The sequence below is a fragment of the Bos javanicus genome, chromosome 19, assembly GCF_032452875.1.
Source record: "Bos javanicus breed banteng chromosome 19, ARS-OSU_banteng_1.0, whole genome shotgun sequence".
Lineage (NCBI taxonomy): Eukaryota > Metazoa > Chordata > Mammalia > Artiodactyla > Bovidae > Bos > Bos javanicus.
In genome coordinates, this window is record NC_083886.1 from 42,686,785 (window position 1) to 42,699,767 (window position 12,983).

Consider the following 12,983-nt stretch of genomic DNA (forward strand, 5'->3'; position numbering starts at 1 on the left):
CCCAACAGGCTCTTCTGTCCATGGGATTTCCCAGGGAAGACTAGTAGAATGGGTTGCTATTTCCTCCTCCGGAGAATCTTCCCCACCCAAGAATCAAACCTGAGTCTCCCGCACCTACTGCATTGGCAGGCAGATTCTTTACCTAAGGGATTCCAGGGAATCCCTTAGAATATATACAGAGATTCAAACATTAGGAATAGGAATACATCTGTAAACTCATTGCTTATTTTAACTGACAAACGGACATAGTCCTAAGAAATCTTGTGTTCTGTGATCATGGTCAGAAACTTTGCTATTTGAAGTAACAATAGTAATAAGGGCTGTGCTATGCTTAGTCGTGTCTGACTCTTTGTGGCCCCATGGACTGTAGTCTGTCAGGCTCCTCTGTCCGTGGAGTTTTACAGGCAAGAATACTGAAGTGGGTTGCCATTCCCTACTCCAGGAGATCTTCCTGACTCACGGCTGGAACCTGTGTCTCTTGCATCTTCTGCATTGGCAGGCGAATTGTTTACCACTGAGCCACCTGGGAATCCCAAGTAATAAGGGAACATCCCACTATTGCTTGGATAGGACCGTAATTACCTTAACACAAAAGCAGTCTCAATACCCAATCCAGGGGGCAGAGAATCAGATACGAGATTTTCAGATACCACATTCCGCAGTTATCTTAACTATATGGTTTCCAGAGAAAGGAGACATTAAGTCCATTTCACTGCCCAGCGCTGCTGTTAATTCTTTTACACAAAGCCACATTTCTCTTTGAACCTACCATTTCATGTAATTTTACCTGAATTTTCCCATTCCTCAAAATCCTATAAAAACCTTTACCTTCACTTGGTGGGATGTCCTGTGTTTCTAATGCTGTGTGGTCTCCCTTGCTATAGCACACTAATGGACCTAAGTTTGTTAGAAAAGGGATGTGTCCCTGGCCTTTATCTCATGGGCTTTTTTTTTTTTCTTTTTTTTTCTAATTTTATTTTATTTTTAAACTTTACATAATTGTATTAGTTTTGCCAAATATCAAAATGAATCCGCCACAGGTATACATGTGTTTTTAGTTACATTGTGCAAATTCCAGATGTTCTGCACGAGCATAATTGTTAGAGTAGAAGAAAGTAAACATTATCTAAGGTGGTGATAAATTATGGGATTTTTTAGTTGGATTGAAGAAGCATGTAGTGATGATGACTCTTTCTGATGGCCAGAAAAAGCCATGCCCTTACCTCAATAGTTTCATGAGTTGTGTTTTGTTATGAGTGTCATGAGTTATGTTTTTTTAGAAACTAGTTTGGGCGCCCTGGATGGTAGGACATTTTGCAAGTTCTGAAAATAGAAAATGCATTCTGTGTTCTCCAAAATGATCCTTAAAATAGCCTCCACTCATAAGTGTCAGAGATGGGAGTGGGGAAGATTGAAGGAAAAAGGGCAGGAGGAGGATGGGGAAGACAGAGAAATAAGTCAGACAGAGAAAGAGAGATATCAGAACCTAAAAAGAAATAATACAAGTAAACTTATTTACAAAACTGAAACAGACTCACAGACTTAGAGAATGGAATACTCATGGATACCAGAAGGGAAGGAGCGCAGGGAGAGATAGGGAGAATGGGATCAAAATGTACACACTGCTTTATTTAAAAGGGATAACCAACGAGGACCTACTGTATACCAAAGGGCACTCTGCTCAGTGTTATGTGGCAGTCTGGATGGGAGGGGAGTTTGGGAGAGAAAGGATACGTATATATGTATGGCTGAGTCCCTTAGCCATCCACCTGAAGCTATCGCCACATTATTAATTGCCTATACTCCAATATAAAATGAAAAGTTAAAAAATAAATTCTTTCTCCACCACCTGTCAATTTTGTAATTTAGAGCAAATACTTTAACACTAGCAGCCCCAGTTTCCTCATCTGTAATAACAGTCTCTGATGTTCTTCATAATCCAAATTTATTATAAAATCCACAAAAATGTAGACGACAGAAGATACGGGTATTGTTAGTTGAAAAGAGAAAATATTTTAGTTGGAAAAGACAAAAGGCCTGTGTGATCAGGGAACTACTGGGATTTATTTCTCGAATTAAAAAAAATAAATATCTCTTCTAAGTGGTTTAAGTATTTATCTCCTTAAATCTAAGGAAGACTAAACAAGTAATCTTTTGGAGTCTCCTACAGCTTTGTGTTTAATTCCTTTGGGTTAGGGTGAAAGGGAAAGTGTAACTATCAAATGCATATATATCCCCAGTTCTTATTACCCCTGATGATAAACCCCTATTCATATTCATAAATCCTGCCATCAAGGACTCTTTCCTGCATACTGTAAATCAGCCTTTAAAGAGCCCTTTCATCCTGAAATAGCCTGGACCTAATCATGAATTTTTTTGTGCCGTCTTTATTGTATTTATTAGGAAATTAGTCTCTGGCAGTGGTTATGGATTATCCTGAAAAAAGTCTTCCCCTGAATGCCTTCCAACTTAAAATAACATGATGTGTAATAAGTAGCACATCTTTTGAGCCTGTTTGTTATAGCGATGATCAAATGTTCAACAAATATGAATGGTATTGAAACAGGCCAGGATGCTGTGGGGCCTTCCCAGGAACAAATTCCTCCTTGTCCCCGTCTGCTTTTTGTTTGCAGAAAAGCTTTAGCTTCCTAAGCCTCCCCCAAGTTCCAAAGAGCAGATTTAATAGAAGAAATGAGAAATACAGAAACAAAGAAAGACAGTCAAGCAAGACAAAATCATGATAGTTCAGCCATAAAACAAAGTCAAGGACTTTCAGTTCCTTGTCAAGGATACTATTCTGAGCCATACCCTTCAGTTGTTTTGCAGACACTAAACCCCGCATCAGGTAGAAGAAATTAATTGCATGCTGATCACACACACAGAGACCCCAGACCAATTAGAATCAGAAGGTTGAAGGCAGATTCCTGAAATATCACCCTGTTAACCTCACTATCAACCAATCAGAAAACTGAGTATGAGCTGATCCTGGACCCAAGACCCTCCTCTTCACCTTGCCTTTAAAAACACTTCCCTAAGAGCCACTGGGGAGTTCAAGTCTTTTGAGCCCAAGCTGCCCATTCTCCTTGCTTGGTTCCATGTTGGTTGCCTTGCAATCAACTCTGCACTTTTCTTCACCACAATGCAGTGTCAAAAGATTTGTTTTACTGTGCATGAGTGAGCAGATCAAAATTGGTTTGGTAACAGTAGGGGTGCTTCCTATGTGCCAGGCACTTTATAAACATTAAGTTGCTTAACTTATCCAGAAATCTACATTTATAAATATTAATTTTCTCATTTTGTAGACAGGGAAAACTGGAGGTCAGAAAATTTAAGTTAAACTGATGAATTTTTTGCTTTAAGTAAATATATAGCTTTTAGAATTCTTTTCATAAAGACAATTCCCTTCTAATGTATTTTGATTCAATAAATAGAAATTGACTACCAGCTATATTCTAAACATCAACCTCAGTAATGGGAACCAGGCAAATTGTGGCCCCTTCATTTGAGGTAGAGAAGTAGATAATCTCAATACTATGCCTTGTGAAGAGGGAAGGAAGTATAGGATGTTATTGGCACAACTTAGGGGCACCTAACCTAGCTTGTGGGTGTGTGCATGTGTGTTCGTGCATGTTATGCATGTGTGTTTGTGTGATGGAGGGCTTCAGTTCAGTTCAGTTCAGTTCAGTTGCTCAGTCGTGTCCAACTCTTTGCAACCCCATGAATTGCAGCACGCCAGGCCTTCCTGTCCATCACCAACTCCTGGAGTTCACTCAAACTCACGTCCATCAAGTCCATGATGCCATCCAGCCATCTCATCCTCTGTCGTCCCCTTTTTCTCCTGCCCCCAATCCCTCCCAGCATCAGAGTCTTTTCCAATGAGTCAACTCTTCACATGAGATGGCCAAAGTACTGGAGTTTCAGCACTTTAGCATCATTCCTTCCAAAAAACACCCAGGACTGATCTCCTTTAGAATGGACTGGTTGGATCTCCTTGCAGTCCATGGGACTCTCAAGAGTCTTCTCCAACACCACAGTTCAAAAGCATCAATTCTCCGGCACTCAGCTTTCTTCACAGTCCAACTCTCACATCCATACATGATGGAGGGCTTAGGACAGAACAATTGGAGAGGACTGAGCTGAATCTTGGAAATGACTCAGGGTTAGGTAGATGGAGAGGGTGGAGGGAAGGGGTAGATGAAAAAATATTCCAGATTAAATGAAGAACATGACAAAAGCAAAGACATGGAACTTCATGACTTGTGCCAGTTACTGTGAGAAGTTCAGAGTTGTTTAGAGTGAAATACAGTTGGGGAGTGTTGAGACATGAACCTGGAGATGTGGGCAAAGGACAAGCCACGGAGGACCTAGTGTGCTCAGACTTCCTACGCACGTGGGCAGTCTGAGGACTGTCTCACAGTCCTGTACCACTTGCTAAGACTCATACCTGGATCCCTGTACCTCTTCTTTACCTCTCCTGTCTCCTTCATCCTCTCCATCTGTCTTCCTTTTCATTGTTTGCTCATCTGTGTACACTCATAAACATGCACTAATGAATGAATCAGGAAGCGGGGGTGTTACAGGAAAAAATTAGTTTATTGAAAAATAAGCAGGCAATACATTCAAAAGATGGAGGGGAGAGTTTAAGCAGCCTCTGGAATTCAGAATGGCTTTGCAACACCCATTCTGGGGACTTTTAAAGATGGATTTAGCATCCATTGTGACTTCTGCTGATGGAGACACCTGCACGTTTGACTGGACATCTGCTTATATATCCAAATGGTAAAATATAAAAATGACTATTGTCACCTTATGAAAAAATGTCTATTTTTCTTTCAGCGTAATTAAAATGCAGAGTGGATGCTTAGGCTCCAGGATGTTGCTTTATAAGAAAGTGGGGTCTCAGCAGCAGGGGGAGGTCCTGAAGGTGCGGCAGGTGGTGCGGCAGGGGGCGGGCCGGCAGCAGGTGGGGCGGCAGCACGGGGACTGCACAGAGATGGGCTGGCAGCACGTGGTGGCCCAGCAGCAGGGGCGGCAGACCACGGCCTGGCAGGACGTGGGGCAGCAGGTGATGGGGCGGCAGCAGCCCTCCTGCAGGCTGCAGGGGTCGCAGCAGACCGGGCGGCGGCAGGGCTCGCAGATGGGGCGCGTGCAGCGGGGCACGCAGGTCACGGGGCGGCTCACGGTGGTCTGGCAGGACACTGGGCGGCAGCAGCAGGGGTCGCGGTAGCAGCAGGGCTGGAGGCAGCCTCCGCCACAGCTGGAGGAGGAGAAGGTGGGGCCGCAGCAGGAGACGGTCATGGTGGTGTGTGGGGCTGAGTGGGGTTGAAGTGGTGAGAGGAGTTGAGTGTTCTCAGGTGTGAGTGTCTTCCCCGTGCTCAGGGCCCTTTATATACCCTGGCCAGGAGCTGATGATCCCCAGAGACTCATGCCATTCCTTGTTAATATTCTGGCCAATTAAGTGAGGATTTAGCATTGACTAATACCAGTTTTGGTAACCCTCTACCCCTGTACCCACGCACACACCCCACAGATATTTTCTGTTTTCTTGTTTTGTTTATAGTCACCAAATCTAGCCACATGATTTGAAGCTAGTGAAATTTCCTTTGAAATATGCAATCCATATAAAAAAGAATGTGTTTTCCAAGTTATGCTAGTATCTAATTACTTTATCCTTTGGCCCTGTAGTTAGCATTTTATTTCTGGACTTCAAAGACTCCCATAATTGCCACCCAAACAATGACCTGGTATTTGCAACCATGCACATGAAGCTAACAGGCTCACAGTAGCACTCCAGCCAGCCCAGTGTCACCTGTTTCCCGGGTGTCTCCTCCATGACTCACTGAAAGGCAGGTTTGTGGTTCTCCATATGAGGAGGGCTACATGGCACCCAGGATGGCTGCCACATGGTTTAATCACTCCTCCCCAGGAGGGCCTGGGTGGTCCTGGTGGATTCTGTACCCTCCTCACCTTCCAAACCAAACTCAACCTCTACCTTAATGATAAAACCCTCATCAAGCATCCATTGCAATTTTTATCTGTGTAATTTCTTGGGGTTGTCATTGCATGTGTAGATTCTGCGAAGAGATGGCAGAGAACTTATACATATATCTCCTCATTTTATGAAAAGGGTCATGTGGTTTCACCATGGTCACCTCATGGGGTCCCAGTCTCCTCATTCCTCAGTAAACAACGTCTACTGTGACTTTTCTGTTTATCAGCCTTTGCAGATGATATAGTTGTCAGACAGGAGAGAGAATATCTTAAGTATTTTTTCCTTCCCCAGTTTTACTGGAATATAATGACAATCTCAAGTAGGGATCACTTAGAGTGATTGTTGCCGTTGTTTAGTCGCTAAGTTGTGACCTCATGGACTGGAGTCCTCGCCAGGCTCCTCTGTCTATGGGATTCTGGAGTGGATTGCCATTTCCTTCCCCAGGGCATCTTCTCGACCCAGATTCTTTACCCCTGAACCACCGGGGAAGTCCCCAACTAAAAATGAATTAGGAAACAATTTACCCCAATGACAGATAATCCAAAAGGGCCTCAGGGCTTGCAAGCTAGGCCAGATCTGTGCATCAGCACAGAGAATCAATAGAGGTTGACTTATTAGAGCTGGGATGGGGTGGGGGAACCGCTTTTTCCCAGGTCTTAAAGTATAGTCTTGCCTGGAGAATCCCAGGGACGGGGGAGCCTGGCGGGCTGCCGTCTATGGCGTTGCACAGAGTCGGACACGACTGAAGCGACCTAGCAGCAGCAGCAGCAGCAGCAAAGTATAGTCTGGCTTCCCTTGGTAGCACATTGTGGCTCTGTAGATATGCACTTGTCTAATTCCTCTTATTGTTTTTTAATTGTACCTTCACCCTATACTTTACCCTTTATGATGAGTTCTATAAATTTGAATTTTATGTATGAAGTACATTTACACTTTATCTTTGAATTAAAAAAAAAAAAAAGAATCCTGTCCTGTCAGCCATGTGCTAAATGGAAAAAAAAGGGCCAAGAGCTTGCAAATCACTAATCAAATGCTTTTAAAATGTCATTTGTCCTAAAATTACCCCCTTGAGCTACAAGGAGGAGGCTTTTTGTTGTTGTCATAAGGGTATCAGTTTTATTTTTCCTTCAATGATATCATGAAAGATATCACGAATGTGAATTATATCAAGTTCATTCTCTATATTCCTCATGCCAAGATATTCTCTTGGCTCCTTTTATAATATTAGTTGATTTTTACTGTACAGACTAAATGTTCTCTGACATAATGTGGCTAGAATTACATAAAATATTGTGGGCAAAGTCACATTTTAATTTGATATAAGGGTAATATATTCTGATTTGCTTACAAATAACATTTTTATTTATGACTTACATTCTGTGGAAATTTTTGGCCTCAACAGTCCTTCGAATTAATGTATCACAGTTTTACAAGGAATTTCTTAACTAGGCCCTTACTGGAAGCTTATACGCATTTTCCCCTAAGAACAGTTTATAATAGTTCCCTCTGGATGTATCGTTTTGTTTGCTGATGCTGTGAGCACTGGTTTTTCTTCTCAGTATGTAAGAGCTTTAAGTTACTATATGTATCGAGTACTAGGAGACACAGAAGAGGTGTGTTTGATCCCTGGTTCAGGAAAATCCCCTGGAGTAGGAAATGGCAACCCACTCCAGTATTCTTACGTGGAAAATTCCATGGACAGCAGAGGCTGGTGGACTAAGTCTGTGGGTTTTCAAAGAGTCAGACGCAAGTGAGCATGTGCGTGCACACACACGCACACACATGTACATTCCAAGGACTATAATAGGTATCTTTACCTATCTTATTAGTCATCATAGCAATCAAATGAGTTACATATTATTACTTCTGTAGATAAAGAATTGAACCTCAGCGAGTTTAAGTAGTTTGCCCAAGGTTATACAGTTCTTAAAGAATTGGAATAACACACCTCTCAAGAGTCTGGGTTCATCCCAAGTATGTCTGACCCTTAAACTTACGTTTTAACAAACATGCTTACAAAATCCAATGGGATTTTTCTTCACTTTAAGATGAATAATTTCACTTTTTACTATTCTTAAGTGCTGTTAAAAATATTTGCATTTATTTTTAAATAAACTATTGAGATATCTTGCATGTCCTTCGATTTCAGCCTCATGCACAAAGTGGTCTGTGATGGTCCTGTTCCTGAAAGCGCTATGTCTATCAGGGACTAGTGGGGTTACCATGAACTGGGGAGAAGCACATCCTAGCATTTCAAAATAAAATTAGGGGTAGGGATCAAGGGGCTTCCCTGGTAGCTTAGGCAATAAAGAATCTGCCTACAATAAAGGAGACCTAGGTTCGATTCCTGGGTCAGGAAGATCCCCTGGAGAAGGAAATGGCAACTCACTCCCAGTATTCTTGCCTAGGAAATCCCATGGATGGAGGAGCCTGGCAGGCTTACAGTCCATAGAGTCACAAAGAGTCAGACATGACTGAGCTACTAACACTTTCCCTTTCAGGGGATTAAGAGATACGAACTGTTTTGTATAAAATAGATAAGCAACAAGGATATATCATACAACACAGGGGACCATAACCAATAACCTGTAATGGAGTATAATCTATAAAAATATTGAATCACCATGCTGATCCAATATAATATTGCAAGTCAACTAAACTTCAATAAAAAATAAAACAAAATTTCAAAATAGAGACTGCATCTCATATGGCATATCATAAATGTCTTAAAGCTTATTTTGCAGGGTTTTTCTTTTTTTTCCAGGCATTATACACCCAGTCCATTAAGTAGTCAAGATACTCTTCAACTGTGAGGCTTGATACCTTTCATGTTCTTCAGAAAGAGGGACAGTCCAAACCTGTGCTCCTGCAATTGGCTTGGGGTTGAAGATGCCCTGTGGATTGTGTTTGGAGTCTCCACAGCTATGGAAAGAAAACCTGTCCTCACTAGTGCATGATGAGGGAAATGAGTATCTGGCTCTGCTTATACATTAGCGTGTGCTTTTCCCACTACACAAACTGCATGTTCTCCATAAAGTAAGACTGGGTCTGTGGTGGCAAAGATGAAGCAAAGTTGGGGCCCCTCTTCTTTGCTCCATGTGCTGGGGTGATGGTTGGTCTCCAGGGGGTTATCCTGACTCTCCCCCTCTGTCTGGTCAGCAGCCTTTCCTTGCAGTCCACGTTGGGGCTGTTGTGCTGGAGTTTTGTGGGCAGGAACTTTCTCTTGTTGACCGGGTCCCCCAAAGCCTGCTTCCCAGCTCTTCTCTTCTGGGCCGTGGAGCACTGCTGGTCCTGGAGTGTCTCCTGGGGAGGTAGGGTGTGCCTGTGGCTCTCCCTGGTTATGGGGACACCAGTAGTGGGGCTCTCAAACAGTGTTCAGCCACAGGAACTCACAGAGGCAGACATCCTGCCTGGGCCATCAGCGACAAATCATAAGAACTTAATTTTATCTATAAACCTGGAGATTATTATTAATCTAGTCTTCCAGAAAGTTGAGATAAAATCAAGTCCAGCAAAACACTTGGGCATTCCCCTATTGTTATTTCATTTATGGAAAACTATCTGGTTAATCTTTTCATACCAATTGATATATTTACTAGTTTCTCATTGCCACCACAGTTGAATTAGTCAACTCTTGCTGCATAACAAATAACCACAAACTCTTATAACATACAACAGCAAGTATTTGTTTCTTGGCCACTTGTCCGCAGTTCAGTTGAGTTTGGCTGATTTTTAAGGCTGGTCTTGGTTTCTGGCCATGGATTAGTTTTGGACTTCCTTCTGAATTCATGTTTCCAGATTCAGCAAATAAAAATACACATCCCTCAGTTAAATTTGAATTTCAAATAAGCAACAAATAATATTTTACTGTAAGTATATAATATTTTAGTGTAAGTATATGTAAGTATGCATAGGGCATCCTTACATAAAAATTATTTGTTGTTTATCTGAAATTCCAGTTTAATGAGGCATCCTGCATTTTACCTAGTAACCCTATTTCTGACAGCACAAGGGAGGAATTCCCATCATGCAAACACATTCCAAATCTTGGCTAGGGTTGTGTCTTCTAGTATCCCATTGGCCAAAGCAAGTCACATGGTGAAGTCCAAATCATGGCTAGGAAATGGGGAGAGGACACGTCTCCCAAAGACGCAGGAGAGGCAGACAGTAAATATTAGTGAAGAGTGATCTAATATGCCAGAGTGCAAATTAGTTACTTTATAACCTTTGTTATGAAGCTTGAATAAAGACTTTTAGAAAGTCCAACTGGATTTCATCCTCTGGATCTCCGTTCATGTGGGTAACTTTCATTTTACTTACTCTTTTCATCCTGATCAACCAAGAAATGTCATTGATTAAACAGGGGCTGCTTGGTTTCTCCATAAGAAATTCATGTTATCTGTCTCCTAATAGTTTGTCTTTGATTAGGTATTCAACAGGCAAAAGTATGGGAATGGCACTGATTTTACGAAAGCAGCTATTGATTTAATCAAATATTTCATTAGAAATCCTATTTCATTGTGTACCAATTATTTCAATGACTAGCAGACAAAATTTTCTCTTGGGAAAGTTAATTGAAGGACTTCAGCAGCACGGATACCAAATTGATATGAAATCTCCCCCCTGACTATATATATGCATATATATGGATTCTGGACATAATTTTTTGTTTTATTTATTTATTTGTTGACCATACTGAGTGACTTGCAGGATCTAACCTAAGTCCCTGGCAGTGAAAGCACTGAGTCCTAATCACTGGACTGCAAAAGAATTCCCATTCTCCACATCACTTTCATTTTTTGGCTGTGCCATGGCATGCAGGATCTTAGTTTCCCAACCAGGGATTTTTTTTCTTTTTTTTTTTTTAAATATAAATTTATTTATTTTAGTTGGAGGTTAATTACTTTACAATATTGTATTGGTTTTGCCATACATCAACATGAATCCACCACAGGTATACATGTGTTCCCCATCCTGAACCCTCTTCCCTCCTCCCTCCCCATACCATCCCTCTGGGTCGTCTCAGTGCACCAGCCCCAAGCATCCAGTATCATGCATCAAACTTGGACTGGCGATTCATTTCATATATTAAACTGTGTCCCCTGCAGTGGAAGCGCAGTCTTAAACTGAACCACCAAGGAAGTCCCTGGATATAATTTTTTAAATAATAAATTTCTTGTATTGTTTTGGGGATGTAAACTGATACAGCCACTATGGAGAACAGTATGGCTATTCCTTAAAAAACTAGAAATAAAACTACCATATGACCCAACAATCCCACCACTAGGCATATACTCTGAGGAAATTATAATTCAAAAAGACGCATGTACTCCAATGTTCATTGCAGCACTACTTACAAAAGCTAGGACATGGAATCAACCTAGATACCCATCGACAGAAGAATGGATAAGGAATTGTGGTACATATATACAATGGAATACTGCTGCTGCTGCTGCTAAGTCGCTTCAGTCATATCCGACTCTGTGCGACGCCATAGACGGCAGCCCACCAGGCTCCCCGTCCCTGGGATTCTCCAGGCAAGAACACTGGAGTGGGTTGCCGTTTCCTTCTCCAACAGTGGAATATTACTCAGCCATAAAAAGAACACATTTGAGTCAGTTTTAATGAGGTGGATGAACCTACAGCTTATCATACAGAGTGAAGTGAGTCAAAGAGAAAAACAAATATCATATATTAACACATATATATGGAACCTAGAAAGATGGTACTCATGAACCTATTTGCAGGGTAGCAGTGGAAATGCAGACATAGATAACAGACTTGTGGACACAGTTGGGGGAGGAAAAGGTGGGATGAATAGAGAGAACAGCACTGAAACATATACACTGCCATATGTAATACAGATAGTTGATGAAAATTTGCTGTATGATGCAGGGAGCTCAAACCCAGTGCTCTGTGACAACCTAGAGGAGTGGGATGGGGTGGGAAGTGACAGGGAGTTTCAAGAGGGAGGGGACATTTGTATGCCTATGGCTGACTTATGCTGATATATGGCAGAAACCAACACAATATTGTAAAGAAATTTTGAAAATGTTAGTTGTTCAGTCGTGTCCAACTTTTTGTGGCAAGGAAATTATCCTCCAATTAAAAATATAGAAATTAATAAAAATTAAAAAAGAAAGAAAACAAAAATTTCCAGATTCCAAAATGAAGCTGGAACTTCAGACCAAATTTTTCAATTTGTGAACTGATGCTGAAACTTCTTCAGGATATGAACCAATGACTCTGGGCTAGGGTTTTAACTCCCTTACTGGGCCCAAAAGATTACAAAAGAGTCTGGAAGGATCTCTCATCTGAGATAGCCAGAACTGTAAATTCTTAGCAAGAGAAGCCCAGTGAATCTTATTCTATGTGAATGTTGATAGAAGGAAAACAAAATCTATATGTAGAACTGTTTGCAATATAAATGAGTTTAAAATCCAATTTTACTCTTTGCTATGGTGTAGGAATACCAGGCTGAGAAAATCATCTGTCTTGGGCTAGAGAAATCCCTGGGACTCCCAGCAACAGCAAGGTCTAAACCATTATGAGGGTGAACCAGTGGAGATCCATTTCCTCTTGTGATGTGTCATTATTTATCATGAGTTAATGTTCTTCAGGAATTGTTTTTGCCTTAGAACTTTCGTGTTCCTTGGGTGTGGAAGCACTCTATGACTGTATTTTTTATTTACTAACCAACTATTGGTCTTGGTTGCCCCTGAATACTGGGGGTTCTACTCTTGTCAGTTTGATGTTATGATGACAAATAATACTTTCCTCCACTCCTTCAACCATGTGGTTACCTAACACCAGAAACCACACAGTTCATCTGTATAATGGTGAAAATGGTGGCTTCCAAAGTCTTTTAGGGACTTTCATTCGGTGAAATTGCTTTTTCAGCTGGGGTAGGGGAGGGGGGATGGAGGGCACTGGAGAGTAAATATTCCATTAATCCATAGTAAATATTAGCTTTAGCAGGAGATGACTGGAG

The 12,983-nt window shown here is 41.5% G+C and overlaps 1 protein-coding gene across 1 annotated transcript; it reads right to left on the bottom strand.

Moving 5' to 3' along the window:
* Positions 1-4,763: 4,763 nt before the first annotated feature.
* LOC133231608 (keratin, high-sulfur matrix protein, IIIA3) lies at positions 4,764-5,375 on the bottom strand. Its single transcript, XM_061389969.1, has one exon. The coding sequence runs from the start codon at positions 5,296-5,298 to the stop codon at positions 4,900-4,902; it is 399 nt and encodes a 132-aa protein (XP_061245953.1). The 5' UTR covers positions 5,299-5,375; the 3' UTR covers positions 4,764-4,899.
* Between the last annotated feature and the right edge of the window lie 7,608 nt (positions 5,376-12,983).